At 42.7% G+C, this 23,523-nt stretch overlaps 1 protein-coding gene and 1 long non-coding RNA gene across 2 annotated transcripts; one reads left to right on the plus strand and one right to left on the minus strand.

Annotated features, from left to right (window-relative positions):
• The first annotated feature begins 9,669 nt into the window (after nucleotides 1-9,669).
• On the plus strand, nucleotides 9,670-19,985 carry LOC138771184 (pregnancy-specific glycoprotein 22-like). The gene is made up of 8 exons (XM_069950734.1): nucleotides 9,670-9,767; nucleotides 10,238-10,558; nucleotides 11,799-12,116; nucleotides 12,365-12,460; nucleotides 13,855-13,965; nucleotides 16,851-16,913; nucleotides 18,324-18,346; nucleotides 19,723-19,985. The coding sequence occupies exons 1-8, from the start codon at nucleotides 9,719-9,721 to the stop codon at nucleotides 19,783-19,785; spliced, it is 1,044 nt and encodes a 347-aa protein (XP_069806835.1). The 5' UTR covers nucleotides 9,670-9,718; the 3' UTR covers nucleotides 19,786-19,985.
• A 34-nt stretch (nucleotides 19,986-20,019) lies between these two features.
• On the minus strand, nucleotides 20,020-22,799 carry LOC138770737 (uncharacterized). Its single transcript, XR_011359494.1, has 3 exons — nucleotides 22,772-22,799; nucleotides 21,873-21,905; nucleotides 20,020-21,627 (listed from the first exon to the last, which is right to left on the minus strand). It is a non-coding gene; the product is annotated as an uncharacterized lncRNA (long non-coding RNA).
• Between the last annotated feature and the right edge of the window lie 724 nt (nucleotides 22,800-23,523).

Genomic DNA, 23,523 nt, shown 5'->3' on the forward strand with positions numbered 1-23,523 from the left:
ATAGATAGGAGATAGATAGATAGATAGATGATTGATAGATAGATAGATAGATAGATAGATAGATAGATGATAGATAGATAGATAGATAGATAGATAGAAGATAGATAGATAGATAGATAGATAGATAGATAGGAGATAGATAGGAGATAGATAGATAGGAGATAGATAGATAGATAGATAGATAGATAGATAGATAGAGAGATAGAGAGATAGATAGATAGGAGATAGGAGATAGATAGGAGATAGATAGATAGATAGATAGATAGATAATAGATAGGAGATAGATAGATAACAGATAGATGATAGATAGATAGATAGATAGATAGATAATAGATAGGAGATAGATAGATAGATAGATAGATAGATAGATAGATAGGAGATAGATAGATAGATAGATAGATAATAGATGATAGATAGATAGGAGATAGATAGATAGGAGATAGATAGATAGGAGATAGATAGATAAATCCAAGAATTTTGCGGCACATCCATATAGTGAAAAAAAGTTGTGGTATTTATTGGTACATCAAAAAGCAAGTGCAACGTTTCAGTCTCATCTCGAGACCTTTCTCGAGATGAGACTGAAACGTTGCACTTGCTTTTTGATGTACCAATAAATACCACAACTTTTTTTCACTATACGGATGTGCCGCAAAATTCTTGGATTTATTTAGTGGAGATTTTTATCCAATCTCCGTTGCTTGGCACTCCAGCACTGGAACTGGGAGTGCGCTCTATTGTGGACATTATTAGATAGATAGATAGATAGATAGATAGATAGATAGATAGATAGATAGATAGATAGATAGGAGATAGATAGATACATATAATTATCCATACATGAGGAGTGAGGTCCCTGCTCGCATGCATGAGCTTACATACTATCCCTCCTGATAGTATGTAAGCTCATGCATGCGAGCAGGGACCTCACTCCTCATGTATGGATAATTATATGTATCTATGTAATGTCGATTTTTTATCTATGTATGTACCTCCAGAATTGTAAAGTGCTGCGGAATCTGTTGGCGCTATATAAATAAAAATTATTATTATTATTATTATTATAGATAGATAGAAAGATAGATTTTTTTTAAGATATTGATCTACCAATATTTTGTTTTCCATGTGGCATACAAGCAAACAAGTGATATTTCAAGTCCTCAAGATTTTTTTGTTCTACAACAGTTCCCATTGTTAACTATAGTGTGTATTTCACCTAAATCAATGAGAGGTGTATTAATTTGTGTTATAAACATTAGAAAAAAGTTCTGTAGAAGTGTGTATTTCGCCTAAACATTGCTTTAAAAGCTACTAAAAACTTAAACAGTAATGAACTTGGTTTTTTTTTCTTTCCTATTTTTCCAAAAATTTAAAACCTATACATTCCATTACATCCATTACAATCACATTGGGAGGCATTTATTAAGTCCGGCGTTTTTTACGCCGGACTTAAAAATGCCCCCGCAGCTCCGGCGGTACGGGGATTTATGTAGAGGCGGACTGCCTCTACATAAATCCCGTGCGCGCCGTTGCGCACCTCTGAAAACCTACGCCAGCTGAGGACTGGAGTAGGTTTTCGGCGTACATTTGGGCGGAACGGATGATAAATCGCGCGGACTCTGAGTCCGCGCCCTCCGTTCCGCCCACTTCCCGCCTACTTTCCGCCCCCTTTCCGCCCCCTGGCTTACTCGGCGGAAAGTGCCGATTTGCGATTATTTTATTCGCAAATCGGCCATTTGCGTATAAAATAATACGCAAATCGGCACTTTCCGCCAAAAATCATCCGTCCGCCGGATGATAAATGTGGCCCATTGTGTATTACCCCATACCCTAGTCATGACCTTGTTTTTGATAAATAAAACAGTCACCCACAAAGAAATGGGGCAGACTAGATGGACCAAGTGGTCTTTTTCTTCTGGAAATCTTCTCTGTTTCCTTGAAATAATATTCTAAACATTAAACAAAAAAATCAGATTTCACATTTTTATTTCATTAAATATGCAAATAATGACAAAAGGAGAGTAAGTGATAGACTTCTATGATCATGTCGATAGGTGCTAATGGGGTAATAGAGAAAGCCGAGGGGTCACAGGCCGCAGCAAATGCTAAAATCCCCTTTGAAAATCAGATGTTTTTGAGGACACAAAGGGCTGTTTTTTTACTCTTAGAGGCCGTGTTCACAAAACGTAAGTTTTGAATTAAACACGGCCGCTGTTGCCGATTCACAACAATGGACGTGATTAATTCAAAACTTACGTTGCGCTACAGGCTGAGGGAATACCGGACGGAGTGTATACTATGTGTATACACTCTGGCCGGGATCCCTAGCAGCCGCACGAAAAACTTACATGTCCCGCTCTTTTGTTGGCTATGGTGAATTGGGATGCGGGCTCAGACGGATGTGTCTACATCCCAATTCAGCACAAAGGAAGATCATGCGGTACTGCAGTACCACCCGGAATGATCTTCTCTAACACCGGCCGTTCTGTGACCCGGCCGTTGTTTAAAGCCATGTGAACATGGTCAGATTCTGTATGAATTCCCAAAAAGTGGTTTGTTTGATGCCTAATATGACAATATTTCTACCCTTTAAGTATTGATTAATGGGGCAAATATAATACTAATATTAATAATTCCATTATTTATATAATGCTAACTTGTTCCGCAGTGCGTTACATCACTCGGATCAGTCCCTGTCCCTATCAGGACTCACAATCTAAATCAATCCACCTTTCTGTATGATATATATATATATGTGTGTATTAGGGATGAAAGAATTTACAGTTTAGGGAAACTTCTCCCACTTTTCCAGGACTGGATCCAGCTTTTCCAGGCAACCTGAGCAGAGCGGAATGAAGTTCCAAGGCAGCAGGCTGATAAGCTGCCTGCCCAGCGAATGAAGCGCTTTGCTTTGCTAATACTGTAAATTCACTGAAGCCTAATAAAAATTGCTTGCTGTGGCCCCAGCTCTCATATATGCTGCCCCCTGTGGCCTCTGCTCTCATATATGCTGCCCCTGTTACCTCTGCTCTCATATATGCTGCCCCCTGTTACCTCTGCTCTCATATATGCTGCCCCCGTTACCTCTGCTCTCATATATGCTGCCCGCTGTTACCCCCGCTCTCATATATGCTGCCCGCTGTTACCTCTGGTCTCATATATGCTGCCCCCTATTACCTCTGCTCTCATATATGCTGCCCCCGTTACCTCTGCTCTCATATATGCTTCCCCCTGTTACCTGTGCTCTCATATATGCTGCCCCCATTACCTCTGCTCTCATATATGCTGCCCCTGTTACCTCTGCTCTCATATATGCTGCCCGCTGTTACCTCCGCTCTAATATACGCTGCCCCCTGTTACCTCCGCTCTCTTATATGCTGCCCCCGTTACCTCCGCTCTCATATATGCTGCCCCCGTTACCTCTGCTCTCATATATGCTTCCCCCTGTTACCTCTGCTCTCATATATGCTGCCCCCTGTTACCTCCGCTCTCTTATATGCTGCCCCTGTTACCTGTGCTCTCATATATGCTGCCCCCTGTTACCTCTGCTCTCATATATGCTGCCCGCTGTTACCTCCGCTCTAATATACGCTGCCCCCTGTTACCTCCGCTCTCTTATATGCTGCCCCCGTTACCTCTGCTCTCATATATGCTGCCCTCTGTTACCTCCGCTCTCATATATGCTGCCCCCGTTACCTCTGCTCTCATATATGCTTCCCCCTGTTACCTCTGCTCTCATATATGCTGCCCCCTGTTACCTCCGCTCTCTTATATGCTGCCCCTGTTACCTGTGCTCTCATATATGCTGCCCCCTGTTACCTCTGCTCTCATATATGCTGCCCGCTGTTACCTCCGCTCTAATATACGCTGCCCCCTGTTACCTCCGCTCTCTTATATGCTGCCCCCGTTACCTCTGCTCTCATATATGCTGCCCTCTGTTACCTCCGCTCTCATATATGCTGCCCCCTGTTACCAGTAGTGGATTATAATAGGGGCATTTCGGGCGGCAGCCGGGGCCCTGAGCTCCTGGGGGGCCCATAACCACCCAAAAAGACTTATACTTTCAGTGGTGTACTGTCTCCTGGCTACAGTTCCGCCATGATTTGCAAAAAATCACAGTTTTTTTATGGCATTTTTGCACAAATCAGGACATCTGTCCTGTACTATGAACGCCAGGCTAGTACTGCCATAGTTACAGTGGGGTGGGGGGACCCAGGCTTGGTAAACAGCCCGGGGCCTATGGTAAAGGTAATCCGCCCCTGCCTGTTACCTCTGCTCTCATATATGCTGCCCCCTGTTACCCTCACTCTCATATATGCTGCCCCCTGTTACCTCTGCTCTCATATATGCTTCCCCCTGTTACCTCTGCTCTCATATATGCCGCCCCCTGTTACCTCTGCTCTCATATATGCTTCCCCCCGTTACCTCTGCTCTCATATATGCTGCCCCCTGTTTCCTCTGCTCTCATATATGCTTCCCCCTGTTACCTCTGCTCTCATATATGCTGCCCCCTGTTACCTCTGCTCTCATATATGCTGCCCCCTGTTACCTCTGCTCTCATATATGCTGCCTCCTGTTACCTCCGCTCTCATATATGCTGCCCCCTGTTACCTCTGCTTTCATATATGCTCCCCCTGTTACCTCTGCTCTCATATATGCTGCCCCCGTTACCTCTGCTCTCATATATGCTGCCCCCGTTACCTCTGCTCTCATATATGCTTCCCCCTGTTTCCTCTGCTTTCATATATGCTCCCCCTGTTACCTCTGCTCTCATATATGTTGCCCCCGATACCTCCGCTCTCATATATGCTTCCCCCTGTTGCCTGTGCTCTAATTTTTTTGGATGGACATCATTTTGCGCCTAAATAACGGCCGTTATTCCACATACAACGCTAATCATTTGGCCGCAAAGGGCCAAATAAAGATGTATGGTCGTGGCCTCCAGAAGTCCCATCTTCTATCATTCTCTAGAAGAGTCGGAATGCACATTTGCACAAAAGAGAAACATAAAGTATACATAATATGTGTGAGTGTACTAACTAAAGCATAAAGTACAAACTGAGAATCTTGGATAAGTAAAACCATCCCCAAGTGATATAACCAAATAAGATGTCCTACGTAAGACTTGTATAACGGGGCTTTGTTATGTAAGGCCAAAAGTAGCCCCGCCTTGAAAGGGTTAAACAGGTTATCTGGCTTTGTCAATTGCTTTTCATATCAATAGATTCCCAACAATGGATAGATCACTGATGGTTATATACCAATGTTGTGTAAAATCAGTAGTTTCTACTGACCGCACGCTTGTATAACACCTTTCAAGAGACCCATTGGTCGGCAGTCCGGCAGCTGTCACCCCCCTCCTTGCCCCCAGCTATCATTAAATAATGGGTTTCTATATTGGTTTCCATTATTCAAATCAGTAAACTCATTTGGGGGAAATGTGGCAATAATTTGCTATTAGACTTTTGTATACAGTATTGTTGAGTTTAATATGGTGTCAGGGAAGCTACAGAAGCCGATCAGTGCAGCACTGACAGGCCTAATAAACTGCAGTACAGGTCTGTACTGCAGTGTACAGTATTACACATGTCAATAATAGATCACATAGTCTAGTTCTAAAAATCAGTGAACTGAACTTCATGAACCGACATTTGTTACGAACGTTTCAAAAAGTTTGGTTCGTTACAGAACCGATATTTTTGCAAAGTTCGTAACGAACATGGTCTTATATGGAGGCCGCACAATTTTATTACATATAAAACAGAAAAAAGAGCCTATGCTTACCTGTCCATGTTCCCCTGGACCTCCGGTGTCCTCCGCTGATCAAAGACACCTCCACTGCCACAACAAGAGTGACAGCCCACTCAGTCAATCACTGGAAGGGGCGCTGTGCCGTCTTAGTCAGTGACTGGCTGGGTGGGCTGTCACTCTCTTCTCGGAAGTGGAGGACGCTGCATGCAGCGGGGGGACAGCAGAGACATCGGGATAGCACAGACAGGTAAGTAGTAATAAACGACCTTGCTGAACTGCACTTGAAACAGCTAAACACCTGCAATCGTTAAGCCATTTTAGTGCGGTCTGTTTCAGGTTTGGTTCGATTCGAGTGAACCTGCCAAACCGAACTTTTAAAAAGTTTGCTCATCTCTATCTAGTCCCTTACTGAGACAATAAAAAGAGTGCAGTCAGCTTGGCGATCTCCACATAGAGTCTGTTATAGGCAGACTCTATGTGCAGATCGTCAATAACACTGATCAATGCTATGCAATGGCATAGCATTGATCAATGTTAGGAATGTAATGAAGAAACTAATTGTTTCAAATTTTTCATGATATTTTGATGTTTTTCACAAAAAAACACACATGATAGTGTTTGAAAAAGACATCTGGAAATAATTGACACGATCATCATTCTTATTCAAATATTTTAGACATGATCATTATTTTGACATCTTTTCTGTATTTTAAACATAGTGTGAACATAGCCTTTGTCTGTAAAAACTCGCTATGTTACCTTAAAAAATGGGATGAAATACAAAATCTGAAAAAAAAAACACCTAAATGGTTAATAAACTTTCTAAATTTGTAATACTTGGAGGGGTTCTGTTTTCAAAATGGGATGACTTATGGGGGTTGGCAACATACAGGTGCCTCAAATTCCCTTTAGAGCCAAGCTTGTCCCTAAAAAAAAAGTTTTGATATAGCTAAAAACAGTTCAAAAATAGTAAAGAAAATACCAAAATAAGGCCATAAAATGGAGTTTAAAAGACATTTTTCAGTGTATTAATGTGCTCTATAGAAGTGTATGAGGAATTGGCCATAGATATTGCATACAAATAATGATCACACTGATTATTTACTGTTTTTTTTAATGCTATTTTTTTTTTATTACATTTTTACGTTTTTCACAAAAATTACCGGTTGTATCAACTAAAACATAAAGTACAATGTGTCACAAAAAAAATGAGAATCACCGGGATATCCCAAAAAAATCCCACATGATTACCAAATAGGGTGATACAGGTAAGACTTGTAAAATACCTGGGTTAATTAACTGGCTGTGACAATTGCTTTCCACATCAATGGATAGTGAACAATGGATAGATCACTGATGGTTATATACCAATGTTGTACAACACCAGTAGTTTCTTCTCTCCACAGAGTTTTATAACACATTAAGAGACCCATTGGTTGGCAGTCCCACAACTGTAACCCCCCTCCTAGCCCCCTGCTAGCCCCTTCCCATTCTGTGTCTATAGGACCTGAACAGACCTATAGAGTTATATTGTAAGTCACATGATACAGAGCTGGGAGGGAAAGTGTTAAGCAAAGATTTCATCTCTATGACATATAAAAAATTCTTGACTGTGCCTATTAAGGTCTCCATCAATTCCAGTTCACTACTCTGAGCCAGTGAAACCATATCATCTACGGCGGTAAAGAGATTATCAGATGGGTGGTGACTAGAGATGAGCGAGTAGTGAAATATTCGACTTTCGAGAATTCAAATCTAATAGGCACCGAGATTCGACTACTCAAACGAGTATTCGATCCCATTATAGTCTACGAGAAAAAAAATTCGACCACTTGGAGGTCACCAAGTCCCCCATGAAATCTCCCTAGACGATGCCAACACCTCCGGAATGACACTGGGACATCAGGGGGAGCAAAGGAGTAGCTAAAAGAGTGGTTTGGTGCCACCACCTGAGTTCTGATTGTCCATGTGAGGTGCCTGAATGACCTTCATTTGTTCTGTGAGATGCTTAGGTCTTAGCTTGTCCATCAGTGGTGTGCTCATGAGCTGGAGACCGGGATTTCTCATTTCCCAAGTAAACAAACCTAGAGTCATAGCTCCATTGTTTATATCACTGCTTCAGTTAACATTCCAGTATTCAGTGCGTATTGTGCCCCTCTTTGACCATCCAGAAGGTTGGGAGGTATAGCGACATAGTAAAATTTCATATGATGTCTACCAGCCTTCCAATCAAAATAGAGGAAAGGCAAATGTATTTATGTAAGGGTTTGAAATAGAGAGAGATTTATATAAGGAAACTTTGGGAAAATGTCATTTCTAGAGTGTTAATACATGAGGATTGCCATGAGAAATGGTGGTATTGCTGCTGGGTAGATAAGTGGCATGGAGGTTTATAGGAAGGGCATCATTCTTAGAACTAAAAGGGTACTCCAGCATTGGAAAACTTTTTATAAATTGCTGCAGTTTATAAAATGCTATTGCTACCTCACCATGCTCCCCCGTTGTCCTCCTGCAGCGTCTTTGGGTACTTCACTGAACTGACAGACCGCTCAGCCAATCACTGGCCGTGGCGGTCCCGGCCAGTGATTGGCTGAGCGGTCTGTCAGCTCAGACAGACCGCTCCGAAGCTGCTGCGGCACGGGCCCGGGAGAAGGAGAAGACCTGCAGCCTGGACAGGTAATGTATGATGTTTGTGAAATCGCCGGTCGCCCGCCACGCCCGCTATTCCACATAGCGATGTGTGGGTGGCGACCAATAATTTTAGGTTTGAACCTAAATGAACGATAAGCCGATGACACGTTCATCAGATGATCGTTCTCTCTATTCCACGGAGCGATAATAGCGATGTGTGGGTGGCGACCGATGATTTTAGGTTTGAACCTAAATGAACGATCAGCCGATGACACGATCATCAGCTGATCGTTCTCTCTATTCCACGGAGCGATAATCGGCAGAATCGGCCGATTATCGCTCTGTGGAATAGGCCCCTTAGTTTGGCTCCTTAAAAGGAAGTTCACATCCCCTTTTTAGTTTACGTTTTAAATAGCAGGTTAAATATAAAGAAATATTCCTACATGTCATTAACCCTTTAACAACCCGTGACATTTATTTTCTTCATGGGGCAGTTTAGGAAAGGGCTGGGTGAAGTGGTTCAAATCAGTTCATTTGGTCCTGCAAAAAACTAGCCCTTATAAGGCTCTGTAGATAGGAACCTCATGATTCTTAGAGGGAAAATAAAAAATAAAGTAAAATGCAAAAATGAAAATTTCTAGGGTCCTCAAGGGGTTACAGTTCCTGGTTGTTGCCTTCCTGGGTCTTTGAATGGAAACTAAAAACTTCAACCAGATTAAAGGCCAATAAATTCACAATCCACTGCCCATCATCTTCTTTGTACCCACCCTCCATATGACAGGATCAGTGGCAGTAGTGAAGAAGACTCTACTGTACTTTCCCATATTTGAACTTCCTAGACTTCTATCAGGATATCAGAATGGTGAAGTGATACTGAAATTAAAGGGGTTTTCCAGCTAAAACATACTGATGAGCTTTCCACAGGATAGGTCAACAGTCATTGATCAATGGTATCTGCATCCTGCTGGTCAGTGAATGGTGACCGGTACTGTGGAGGACTCATCAGTCTGTTTAGCCCGGAAGACCTCTTTACCTGTAGTCATCCTTGAGTTACGTTTTCACTAAAGCCTGAACTGACCAGTTATACTTATTATACCTTGATATCTCCTAGTTACCATGATAGATGTCTCCACCAGGTGATGATAATTCTCTTATGCAAAAACTCCACCTATTTCTCCTTTTTTTTATGCTTTGGTCATCGTCATTGTCAGATGTATAATTGTCTGTGGTTGTGGAGGTCGGAAAAAGAAAAAGCAGAATGTAGCTAGCAACGTCTCTAACCTCTACTAAGAAGTGAAAGACAAGCTGGGACAGCTGCTCTTCAACAAAGAACAACATGGAACATCTCCTAACATTTTCCGTCATATTTCTTTACCTACGGCAGGGTAAGACCTACAAAAGTCACTTAATCTTGAAGATAACTTAAAATTATGATCAAACTTGATTCCGCATCGACATACTCTGCTTCATCATTGGATGGAATGTTGATTTGGAGAAGGTCAGCTTCTTTATAGTTGTCCATAATGTACTCCTCCATCTGAAAGGTCCATGGTCAATGCCAAGTTCTTGGGTCTCTCGAGCCATGATAGATATACATTTGACCCTAGTAACATTTGGTGGCCTTATGATCTGTTATATATAATCTGCCCTGAGGTGGTCTTTACAGAAGTTGGTCTTTTGGAGTTGAATAGAATCTTAAGAACTTTACAGGTGCAACTACTTGAGATTTCTGGGAGCCATGGTGAAAATTTTCATGTGGCAAAGGTTTGTGTGTGGGGGGGGGGTGGATATATATTGTATATATTCTTTCCTTTCCTTACTGATTTTATATTTCTGAACTTGCCTCCTATTTCAGGACTTACCAATGAAAGAATGTGCGGAGATACAAGAAATGTCTTCAGTACGGTGGGCGGAGAGGTGGTGCTCCCCGTACAGCAGACTGATGTCCAGGACATCACCTGGATGACCGAAAAGGACAAAGGTGTCTTTGCAGTGACAGAACCTGGGAGACCTGTTACTATTAGAAGTCTTTCCTATAATGGACGGCTGAACGTTACAGCTAATGGGTCATTGATGATAATCAAACTAACCATGGAAGACCAAGGGATCTATAAAGGCAGCATCCTGAGAAGGGGACTAGGCCAGTGCGCTCAGCTATACAGGCTATCATTGTATGGTAGGTGATGTAATAGACTAATCATTGCGTTTTCTCCTCTATCATGTTTCATAAAACATAATAAGTGGTGGTATCAGGAACAGAACAGGTAAGACATTTTGAGAAAAATTGAGCCAGAGTCTTTGATTGTAATGTCAACTCTCTCGTATTTTGGACATAGTGTCCTTCCCCATGTCCTGAAGCGGAGTAGGTTTAGTCCCAGACAGACAGCCATGGCACCTGCTTATACCTCTCAAAATCCAATAAACCCAATCTATAATTTGTTGGTGGTTGGAGTCAGGAGGTCACCATACACTAAAGGTGCTGGGTTCAGCTGACTCTAAGATGTATGGACACCTTTAGCTTCTATTCCATTTGTGAACTATAGTGAGGAAAATAAGTATTTGATACACTGCTGATATTGAAAATTTTAGTTGCCTTGGCTGTGTGTTTTGGGTCAAGCTGGAAGACCTAGCCAAAACCCATCTTCAATACTGTTTCTAAAGGAAGGAGGTTGTTAGCCAAAATCTTGCAATACATGACCCCATCCATCCTCCCTTCAACATGGTGCAGTTGTCCTGTCCCCTTTGCAGAAAAGCTCCCCCAAGGTATGATGTTTCCCTGTTATGTTTCATGGTTGGGGCTGTGTTCTTTGGGGTCGTACTCATCCTCCTTCTTCCTCCAAAATAGGGGAGTGGAGTTGATACCAAAAAGTTTTTTTGGTCTCATCTGACCATGTGACCTTCTCTCATACTTCTTCTGGATCATCCAGATGGTCATTGGCAAGCTTCAAATGTGCCTGGACATGTGCTGGGATGAGCAGGAGGATCGTGCGTGCCCTGCACGATTTAAATCCATAACAGTTATCTTTGAGACTGTACTCCAAGCTTTCTTCAGATCTTCAGATTGACCAGGTCCTTCTGTGTAGTTTCGGTCAAATTCCTGACCTTTTTCATCTTTATACCATGAGTCAAGATCTTGCATGGAGCCCCTGACTGAGAAAGATTGACGGTCACCTTGTGTTTCTTCCATTTTCTAATTATAACTACGCCAACAGTCTTTGCCCTCTCATCAAGCGGCTTGCCTATTGTCCTGCAGCCCATCCCAGCCTTGTGCAGGTCTACAATTTTGCCTCTTGTTTTCCTAGACAGGTCTTTAGTCTTGACCATGGTGGAGAGGTTGGACTGTAATTGATTTAGTGTCTGTAAAGGTGGAGGAGCTTCTCCTGATTTTATTTTTCTTATTTTCCCTGCTATTTCAGGTTTGACTAATGAAAAAGTGTGCAGGGATACAAGACATCTCTCCAGTAAGGTGGGGGGTGAGGTGGTGCTCCCCATACAGCAGACTGAGTTCCAGGACATCACCTGGATGAACAAGGACAAAAGTATCTTTGCGGTGACAGAACCTGAGAAACCTGTTACTGTTAGAAGTCTTTCCTATAATGGACGGCTGAGCGTTACAGCTAATGGGTCACTTATAATAGTCAAACTAACAAAAGAAGACCAAGGAATCTATAAAGGCAGCATCCTAAGGCGGGGACTTGGACAGTGTGCTCAGCTCTACAATCTGACAGTGTATGGTAGGTGACATATTGCAGCCTGGTACCAGAAGACTATGTTTAGAAGTCTATCCTCCTGGTTTGTGCCTTTGATGGAAGCATAGGCAATACATTTTATAAGGCTGGGTAACACCCTTTAATTTATTTATATGCCAAAAAGTAAAAAAAGCCTTACCACCAACACCTATCTCTAGAAAACACATCAGAAATATATGAAATATATGTTTTTGTTACATTTTTGTGTTTTTTTATTGAAATTTAATAATTAGAGGAGCAAATCTACGTCTTCAGTAACGCAACTACAACTTCTCCTGTAAGGACCACCACTGAGGTGAAGACCACCAAGTCCAGTAAACAGGTCAGAGGTAAGATAAGTTGATATAGACACTATACTGATAACCATGAATAAAAGTCACACTGCTTAAAGTGATCCTGCCAGATGACTTATGTGAGAGCAGCAATAGATAGGGGTTAGATGGTCAGCTTGGTGATATACAGTTGTAGGACTTAACCCTTTCCCGCCACTCCACAGTTAATTATCGTTGCTGCAGCCTATGCCTGATGCTGCAGTGACGTTAATTAACAATCCAGCATGACACAGACGCAAGAGCTGCGCCTGTGTCATCCTCGGCGGGACCCGCCGCAACTTTCAGCACCGGAGCCGCGCTCCGGTGCTGAGAGTTAACCCTATAGATACTGCAGTCAGCATGACCGCAGCATCTATAGGGCTTCTGACAGAGAATTCTCCCTCTACAGAAGGAGAATTCTCTGCCGTTGTCCATCGGGACTCTGCAAAGTGATCGCAGAGCTCTGATGGTAGTCATGGAAACCAGAAGCCCCAGGCTTCCGGTTTCCTAACTACGGCTGCCGGCAGGAGGAGGGAGTGAAGGCTGGGCACGCCCGTGAGCTCTGCCCCCTCCCCTCTCTCCCCTGCCGCTGTCATAGGATTGTAACAGTGGCAGGGGACGAAGGAGAGGGGGCAGACATATGGATATCATTATGATCCCATAAGCTGATGTCCAAATACGACCTTGGCATGGAGGCATCAATGACCCCAGGTCGTGAAAGGGTTAAAGCTAATAAAAAGTGGGGAAATGAACTGGGCCCCTAGGCGAAACAGTAAGATTCCTGTTTATTCCGCCCTCACACAGTGATTGACAGTTTTTTCTGTAGCGATTCTGACACTGGGTAAGCTGTCAATCATGTATGGGCAGAGTTACAGGACTCTTACTGTGTCTCCTAGGAGTCCTATCAAATTTTATTCAGAAAACTTCCTCACTTTAACAGGTATTACCACAAATGAAACTGGCTTTACGCTATTTGGAAAATTAAAACAGACCAGTTGCTAGGACTGTGCAGCATGACAACCGTATTATAAAGTCTGGTTGTTAGGAAAAGTATCCATAGAACTGGACAGTGTATTAGAAAAAACTAATTGTCAAACATACAATGCCATTATGGTGACACCAAGGAGCATGCTTTGAGGGAAGGTGCTAGGTAGGGGCACCAACAAGATACCCTGCCCTGGTCGAGTTAATTCTAATGGAGAAAGGATTTGCCCAAAATGGACATCGTGCGTTGAGTTTAGTAAATAGGTGTATATAGTATAGAGGTTCCCTGTATGGTGCATTAGGGTTTGAACAAATGGAAAGGGAGGTTTTGATGGTCCCCATCTTCTGTTTATCCATATAACTTGTCCTCATTCTGCAGATGATGTCCCAACGTCACCAGAAATAATAGTATAACTTTCGTCTTGCAGAATGGATTGTGATAATCATGTGTGTGACCGGCACAGCCGCTCTGGTCTTGATGTTTGTTATCACCATGTTAATTTCTGGATATCAAAATATTAAGAAGAGGCGGAAAACAGGTGTGTGCAAACTAGCTCCACTGTTCAGGTGTACTACATAAAAGTATATTCTGAAGACATTTTGTTTTGCTATCCAACTGTGGTCATGGTGCATATAATAGAAAACAATGTATACTCACTTTTCTCACTCCCCTGACGCTGCTGTCTGTCCCAGTCCCCGCTGCACCTCATTGTGTCTGTAGGGACACGCCCCCACTGGTATCCCATACATTTCTAATAAAACTAACAGAGGAACAGCAGATCACAGAGCTATAAGAGAGGATGTTCCTGAATTTCATGGGAAGGTCAGGAGTGGTAACAGGGACTAGAATTTTTATTATTCATAATTTTGGAGTTTTGTTTTTTGTGCTCCATACACTCTTTACTAATGGTTGGCCCGCAGGTTGGGTCAACAGGCGTAAGAAGTTTACGAGGGCCTTAAGAAGCTAAATAATTTGTTGAGAAGAAGAGCGAGAACATGTGAGTTTCGCTCAGAATCACCAAATACTTAAAAGGGTATTCTGTGAAAAAATGTACCCAACTGATCTCAGGGTACAGTTCATTAGATAAAATAACCATACTTACCTTCCTTGTTCCCCCACTACTGTCTGGATGTCAGTCCCTGCTCCACTGCTCTGTGTGGCCTTTCTGCTTAGCCATTCAGTGCCCACAGGAGTGTCCAACCTCAGTCATTGATTGGCTTAGGAGGAAGGTCTAAGTGCTGATACAGAAATAAGAATTGGAACAGGAACTGGTACAGAGACAACAGTGGGAGAGCAAGGAGGGTAGGTATTTTTTTTATTTTTATTTACTGTAACTTTGCTCTGAACACAAATGAGTACAGAATTATTTTAATTATTTTCCAGAATTCCCTTTAAAGGGGTTATCCAGTGAAAATCTTTTTTACAAATAAATCAGTTTCAGAAAGCTATATAAATTTGTAATTTACTTCTATTTAAAAGTCTCAAGTCATCCCATACTTATCAGCTGCTGTATATCCTGCAGGAAGTGGTGTATTCTTTTCAGTCCGACACAGTGCTCTCTGCTGCCACCTCTGTCCGAGACAGAAACTGTCCAGAGCAGCAGCAAATACCCATAGAAAACCTCTCCTGCTCTGGACAGTTCCTGACATGGACAGAGGTGGCAGCAGAGAGCACTGTGTCAGACTGAAAAGAATACACCACTTCCTGCAGGACATGCAGTAGCTGATAAGTACTGGAAGACTTGAGATATTTAAATAGAAACCAGTTCATTTGAAAGAAAAAGATTTTTGCTGGATAACCACTTTAAGTATTTAGCCATTCTATGCAAAACATGTTATAATGAATGTTCCTTCTCAACTAAATATTTCACTTCATAAGGTCCTTGAGCCGTGAATGAAGCAAAACTCAGAAACTATAAATAAAATGTGTGAGACCTTCACTGTGTGGTTTGTGGATACATTTATACAACTTACACAGAAGTGAAAAAAATTTCAACCACTTAAAGGTCACCATGCCTGGCCTGTCTGTTTTAGTATATACTTGTATTCCCTAAGAAATAACAATTCTATAAAATTTTCTCTTATAGTTCTGTGGCGTTCTTCTGTGCGAGAGCTATTTTGCATATCCTTTCTTCCCAGAATTCTTAGTGGATTATCAATGGTCTTTAAGTCTCCACATGTCTTTATGACAGACTCTCCTCAAGCACAGTTTGTATCCTTCACTAGCCAGCCAACATCCTGCTCTGCACTGAAGAGGGGCAACAACCCCGAAACAGCTGTATGCAGATGGGAAACTTTCCTTTTTGGAGAGATTTTTGGCTTGGCGTAAAATCCCCAGTTAATGTTTTAAGATTTCTAGATTGACTTGAAGGGACATCTCTTTGCTCAAGAGGTGTGAGAGCTATTTTGCATATCCTTTCTTACTAAAAATGTAAGACTTAATAACCAAGTGGGTGTTACCAGTGGGAGGCTACACTGTCTGGTACTGTAGATTGGATAGTGTAGAGACTCCTCCCACTCGATTGGTAACACCCAGTTGGTAATTGAGTCATACACTTCGTGTACCTATTGGAGCTCAGAATTTTAATTCCAAATTTAAACCAGAGTAAACCCACAGAAACACAGAGAACATACAAGCTCCATGTAGATGTTGTTTCTTGATAGTCTCATTGGAAGAGTCTTATTAGTTAAGACCACCACCAATGGTAGAATGATGACACCATGATGGCCCTTTTATATTTAGTCCAGAGATCATTTGAGGTGTCCACTGATGTCTACTAGTGAACAACTGCTACCATCCCACCACTCCAAGGTGGCGATAGTGACCTCTGTGCTTTCCATTATCTTACCACATCTTAGGGTTTACTACTACTCCCGATTCCTGATCTGGTCTTTACTAGAGATGAGCGAACCTGCCGAGGTTCGGGTTCGTATGAACCTGAACTCTCGGCGTCTGATTCCCTCTGTCTGCCCGCTCCGTAAAGAGGGTGGATACAGCCGGAGAACCACCTGGAAAACTGGGATACAGCCATAGCCATAGGCAGACAGTGGGAATCAGAAGCCGAGAGTTCAGGTTCATACGAACCCGAACCTCGGCAGGTTCGCTCATCTCTAGTCTTTACCCCTTGGCCCCGTTTTATCATTTTCTTTCACTGCCTCTGATCACCTTGGTTTTAGGTTACTGTCACCAATGTTTGGATTGTTGACTACACTTTACTTATTGATTTGCACTACTAGCGCCCCTCTCCTCCTTCTCTTTGCTGCCTGGTGAAGACTCTAAGACTAATTTCATAGACCGGTTCCTTTTTCTTCATTGTCAGTGCATGTCTCCTTATGGTTTGGTCGCTCAGGCCATAAAACCCATTCCCGAAATATTCTAAATTAATTATATTAAATGACTTATTATTATTTTCTGCTTTGTTAGAAGCCAGTCGTGAGGAGGCTGCCATGTTGTATACTCAGCTGGACATAAAATGCCGACATAAAGGTTAGTCATAATCTGCAATGAATTTACTTAGTTAAGTATACAATATAGTTTGAAGAGGAACCATGCATAACTTGCTAAGTGTTAGGAGAGTCCCTTTTGATCAAACATGGTCCTCATACACAGAAGTGTTAGGGAACCACTTACCCGTATACATTTGTGACCACATTCTATATTTGAGGAACAATGAAACATTAATTTCACTATTTTTGAAAATTAATTTAAAAAAGGTTGGAAGTGCAAAAACAAAACTGAAAAGGACATCATTGGTGGTATTTGTGGTCTATACGCTCACCCACGCAGCCATGTCATGATGATGATATGACTTCTGTATACAATATATGATGAAGAAGAGCTTACATTTTGCTTCTATTACTACAATATAGAACAGATTACTATTGTCTGCTCCATGGCATTCCGTTCTCGGCCTGGTCCCAGTCTTGCCGCTCTCTTCTTCTAGCTCACTGGTCATGGCCCAGTCCTGTCCATCAGCATCCTTTCTCCTCCTGACTGTGCTCTGTGCGTCTAGTCATTCTTGCCTGAGTAATGTTGGTTCCTTGTGTTCCTGAGCAGAAGTGTTGTTCCAGTATCTACTATTCCGTTTATGTGTATTCTTCTGGGTGTTTTTGCCTCTTCTATTGTTGTCCTGGACTCCTGATCTAAGCCACCTTCCCTAACCCACCACCTGAGTTTGATTACGCTTCTGTCTCATCCCTGGTACCATTCTGATTCTTCTGTTCACGACCCATGCTGCTGAGTTTGGCCACCAGCCTGTCCCCCAGGTACTTTCTGATCCCCAGGAACAGTTGCTATCCACACCGGCACCATGATCCAGGAGTAAACTGGTGTCATCTGGCAGTAGAAGTCCAACTTTCACATCCTGGAGCAGGACGAAGGGTGAAAACCTAGACTCAACGCCCTGGCATGGCCCAAAGTCAAATCAGTTTGGTAGCACAGCAGGTGAATTTCAACTGCCTGCTACAATGGCAGTCTGGATGTATACTATGGGTTAGGTGATATAGAGGGTGCATGTAGGTCCCATTTGTAGCTCAAATGCAGAACAAAGGGTCTAAAGATAAACTCCTGCCTAACTCTAGAAATGTAGATTAAAATATACTCAATTGACAGATATTCAGAAAATTTTACATTACATTGTGTTTGTGTGATGACATCAATAGCGAGTCACGCAACTGATTGACCTATTCCCCACCCAAATAGTTTTATTAGGTAAGAATAGGTAAGATGAAAAAGAAACTCTGTTCTCATGGAGATTCAATTGATCCGTTTTTTGATCCTTTTTTTATAATGGGATGGCCACAAATGCCTCCATTTTCTCATCTGTTTTTTGCATAAAACGGTTAAAAAAAAATTGCAAAAATGTAGTGTGAACCTAAGATTTTTTTTGTCTCTCAGGTCCTCCAGCAAGAGAAGTACAGGTAAGCTGAGTGGACACATCAATATACATCCACATAACACTTCTGTCTCTCTATCCTTCAAAATTGACATGTAGTAAGGTCAGTGTACGAAACAAACATTTGCACCTAGGCCTCATTGTAACATCTGTAACAGGACCCCCTTTGCACCACTTATAGTTATACTGTACCTCTAAGGAGTAAACAAGAACAGCAACTGACACCCTGTCTTCTTTATTGTGCTGAACAACAGGGCTGCTAAGGGTAGGCCATCTATGTTACAGGCCTGAGGAAGCCCATTAAAGGGGTACTCCGGCGGGGGGGGCTATTTTGGGATCTGGCTGGGGAGGTGGTGGTTGAGGGCAACGGCGTCCACTCAACTCCCTGGTTCCAGCGGGGGGGTCCCGTATCGCGGCGCTCCGATCCCCAGCCGCTTCGTGGTATCTGATGCGGGCTCGAGACGTGACGTGACCACCTCCCCGGCCAGATCCCAAAACAGCCCCCCCCCCGCTTGAGTACACCTTTAATTCCTTCTCAACCTCCTCCATAGATGAGTGGCCTTTCACATGTACAAAGATTTTGCTGGCTCAGGAGAGTCCTTACCATCGTTTGCAGGTGCTGTAACTCTGGTTACTACTGTTTAATCCCTTGCTGGGGTCTGGGGTCAATAATGCTGGGGTCAATAATTACCTTAGCATTTAAGCGGGTAAAGAGAGGAAGGGTGCCCCCTCTGTCACCCCACCAGACCCCTCACTACACTACTGCAGGGTTGCTGATGAGTTGTCATGACTAGAGATGATCTAACATCGGAAACTCTTAGGTTCTATAGAATTTGAACCTTGTCGAACCTTCCGCATTTGATTCCCGATGCCTTCCCGGTCCGTGGGGAAGGAGGAGACAGCCCGGGCACTGCCTAGAATTCCGGGATTCAGCCTATTACCTATTCCCCACGGACCGGGAAGGCATCGGGAATCAAATGCGGAAGGTTCGACAAGGTTCAAATTCTATAGAACCTAAGAGTTTCCGATGTTAGATCATCTCTAGTCATGACAAAGTGGGCATAATGCACAATGACCTCTATCTCATTATGTTCATACTCCGATTGTGCCTTTCATGGCATGTTACATTGACAACCTGTCAGAATGGGATAATGACATATATGAACAAGGACGGGCAGGGGCCCAAATAAAGCTAGTTACTACATTCAGGTCATGGAATGAACATATACCTATTTGTACACATATTGTATGCTGTGGAAATGACCGGAAGGTCGTTCCTATCAGACTATATTTGGGCCATTTTGACAGGTTGGCGATGTATACATTCCACATAGGGCACAATCGACCTTTACCTGGATTAGAAATTCTCTAACATATAAATCCATGTATTCTGTTTTGAAGGACCAGTCAACTGTGACCTATTCTGACGTGAAGATCGCCTCAAAGACACAGACCAATGTGTGAAAGAGAAAAGAAAACTATAGTCACGTTTTGTATTGGGTTACGAAAACAAAAAATGACTTTGATAGCAGCTTTGCTCCAAATATGAGGTTGTATAAAGTGACTCTTGTTCAATGACTGGGGGTGTTCTGGGGATAAAAAAAAATGCCATATACTGATTGTATCATTGGGATCAATTCCATTTTATTATCTCTAAGAAGAAGAAGGCATACTACCCCCCCCCCCCCCCCACACCCCCTTCACAGCAAAGAAAGTCCTCTCCATGGCCGGTGCTGTAAGGCAATGGTTCTCTCCACCAACAGAGGAGATCAATCCGTTAGATGATTTCACAAGGGGCTTGATCGAAGTCCTATTTTATGATCAGACTGGATTTATACAGATGATTCTTTTTTGTTATCTTTATTCATTTCCAACCATGGTTCAGATTCTCATTGGCTTCTTCTGGATCAACGTATTGATGAACTAGGGCTGAGTGCGCTGAACTTCATGGACTTATCGTTAAAAATGATAAAAGAAGGCCAATTCATGATAGACTATTATGTGTTCTTCTGTAGTATTTTTTTTTATGGAAATTCGGCAGCACAAGTACGAACGATGGAAATTAGAAAGTCCGAGAAACTGGAAATTTGGAATTCGAAATTTTTTAGAAGGAAGATGCTCACGTCTTCTGAGGATACTATTGCAACTGCTTAAATAAAATAGTCCAGTGTAATAATTATTTTACATACAGTACTAGACAACCATAGATACAATGATTCCAGATGCCCCTCAGGCCATCCGTAGACTGTTTATTGATCTGTCCAAGGATACTATGTGTCATGGATAAAGATGATTGAACATCGGAAAAGCTTAGGTTCCATAGAACTCGAACCTTCCGCATTTGATTCTCGATGCCTTCCTGGTCTGTTGGGAAGGAGAAGACCGCCCGGGTACCGCCTGGCACTTAGCAAGGCTGAATCACGGAATTCCAGGCGGTACTTGGGCTGTCTACTCCCAATCTGTAATATGTCTTGGAAACCATCTACCAGTGTTCGCCATGTGTGCCATTTTGCAAGTGATCCTTTGTTCAGTTGCCTCCATGAGGAGTATACCACTGTGGTCTCCAAGTCAAGAGCTGTGACAAGCCCTACAGGGTTCTCATTTATTTCCTCATAGTTATTAGAGGGGTTATTCAAGATTAGAATCCAGAAACAGCGCCCCTCGCGTCCTCAGTTTGAGTCTGGTATTGCAGCACAGTTCCATTGAAGTGAATGGAAATGAGTTGTAATACCACACAGGAAATGTTTGGTGCTGTTTCTGGAAGAAAGCAGCTATGTCTTTCTAATCCTGGATGACTCTTTAGCTGTGGATCTCTAACAACCACATAGACATGACTGATAATTTAACAAATAAGTGGACTTATATAAAGTAATGCTTTTAGGTGAAACGTCAATATGGGAGGCAGCAGGGAATGTACAGTATCATAATTGTTTTTCTCTTGATTTAGGGATATCATGGGTTGTATAGTTGGGATGTGTACAGAGGATGTACATGAGTCCATACACGCTCCATTACTCTCCTAGTGGCAAATTTTTCAATATAAAAAAAATTGGGCGCGCTTAATTTTAGAACGCCCTCTCCTTTGTTCACGTTGAAGATGAGCCACGCAAGTCTGGAGGCGGCTTATTTCACTGAGTTCATTGTAAACTGTTCAGCTAAGCATGTGGGAATGCAGAGGAATCTAGGATGTGTGGGCGTCTTTAGTCTCTTCAAGATCTTGTACTGCATCAACAAATTGTTCATCTTCATCATCATCATCATCATCATCATCATCATCATCATCATCTTTTAGATTTTCAGGATTAGCTATAAAAAAAAAAAATAGTAATCACACCATAAGAAATGAGCAAAGTCCAACTATACTGAATGGTTTAGTAACTTCTACAGGAGCAGTAACGCCCATCACTCAATAACAAGGCTGGAAAGCACAATTCTACTGGAAGCTGAAACGGCCGCCAGATGGAATCACAGAGCCAAGAAACGGCCGGACAGATCCCATACTGAGATTGTAACATGAAGACAATTCAGACAGAAAAGAGGAAATACAATACCCAGAGATAATTCCTCCTGTGCAGGCTTGCCTTCTGAAATGAGAATAAACCAATGGGAACAGCTTATAAATAAAACATATCATATATAATAGGGTCACTATTATATCCCACATAATTAGTCCTTAAAGGGGTATTCCACTCAAACATAACTTTTCATATGTTGCTGCTTATGATGAGACAAACAATTCCTTCCATACTTATTATCTATTCAGTCTTCTTCCCCAGTTCTCACCTGCTGCTTTCTGCTGAAGACAGACAAATCTGTGTGAGAGCTGTTCTCTGTTTCCCCCTTCTCCCCCCTCCCTTCTGAGACGGCTGATGTAAACAAGTCCTTATCTGCAACTTTGTAATGCCGAGAGGGTAATCAGAGTGAGTTCATCAGCATCAACTTGACCTCAAATTATCTCTCCCAGCATTACAAAGAAGCTACAAAGTAGCAGCTACAGCCTGCCAGGGACTTGTTTAGATCAGCTGTCTCAGAAGGGAGGGGGAGACAGAGAGAAAAGCTCACACATAGGTTTTTGTGTCTTCAGCAGAAAGCAGCAGCTGAGAACTGGGGGAAGGAGACTGAATAGATAATAACAAGTATGGAAGAAATTGTTAGTCTCACCATGGGCAGCAACATATCAAAAGTTATGTTTTTGTGGAATAACCCTTTAACACTACACCCTTGGTGACCATCAACACCAATGCATCAGCATGAAGCAGGTAAGTAAATATTACACATGCAGTGTTGCAGGATATTTAATCCTTTGTTATCCCTGGGACCTCATATTATCGGAATGTTACTGTAACTGTATACAGAGATATATTTTATTGATGGGGAAGTTCAGACAAGTAATCATCAGTTCACTCTTCTTCCATCGGTTGCAGTATGGACGTAATAGTATATGACCTACCTGGGTCTCCTCTTGCTGCATTTTCCCTCTGGGATAAAAGGAAAAAAAAGTGTATGTGATTTCTGGCCACATAAGAAATTCATTCTCTATAGACCAGCGCTTCTCAAAGTGTGAGGCGCGGGACCCTAGCCAAACACTGCGCCTGTCAGCTGTGGGGCCGCAGCATACTAGCAAGCTGACTGATTGCCCGCTTGCTTGCACTGCCCGCCCACTCGGCTCGAGTCCTCATCACTGTTCCTCCGTGCATATTCATGTGAGCACACTCTCAGGCCGGCGGCTGCACTTCCTGACCGGCCTGAGTGTGCACACATGAATATGCACGGAGGAATGGAGGCCTGACAGCTGGGAGCTTGTCCTGATCTGAGGGGAGGGGGGGATTTGTTATGAGAGCTTATTTAAGGTGGAACAGACAGCCTGAACCCCGGCCAGCAGTAAAGGTTAGGCTGCACTCACACGTTCCGGGAAGTTGTCCGTGCTCACGGATTCGTGCGCACGGACAATTTTACAGCCCATTGCTTTCTATGGGGCTATTCAGATGTTCCGTGATTTCACGGATCCGTGATCCGTTCCGTTAAAAAATAGGACATGTCATTACTCGGAACGGATGCACGGAAAGGATTCCCCATAGAAATCAATGAGATCCGTGTTTTTCACGGATGTACACGGATGTGACATCCGTGTTCATCCGTGAAAAACACGGATGTGATGTAATCAATGTCATTTACAATGCTGTAAGACAAATCCGTGAAAAA

Source organism: Dendropsophus ebraccatus, chromosome 13 (assembly GCF_027789765.1).
Source record: "Dendropsophus ebraccatus isolate aDenEbr1 chromosome 13, aDenEbr1.pat, whole genome shotgun sequence".
Lineage (NCBI taxonomy): Eukaryota > Metazoa > Chordata > Amphibia > Anura > Hylidae > Dendropsophus > Dendropsophus ebraccatus.

Bases quoted from the DNA above. Each gene is read 5' to 3' on its own strand.
- LOC138771184 (XM_069950734.1), top strand. From the start codon at position 9,719: ATGGAACATCTCCTAACATTTTCCGTCATATTTCTTTACCTACGGCAG. The intron at 10,559-11,798 runs GTAGGTGATGTA...CTGCTATTTCAG, and splicing joins ATACAGGCTATCATTGTATG to GTTTGACTAATGAAAAAGTG. The intron at 12,461-13,854 runs GTAAGATAAGTT...TTCGTCTTGCAG, and splicing joins GTCCAGTAAACAGGTCAGAG to AATGGATTGTGATAATCATG.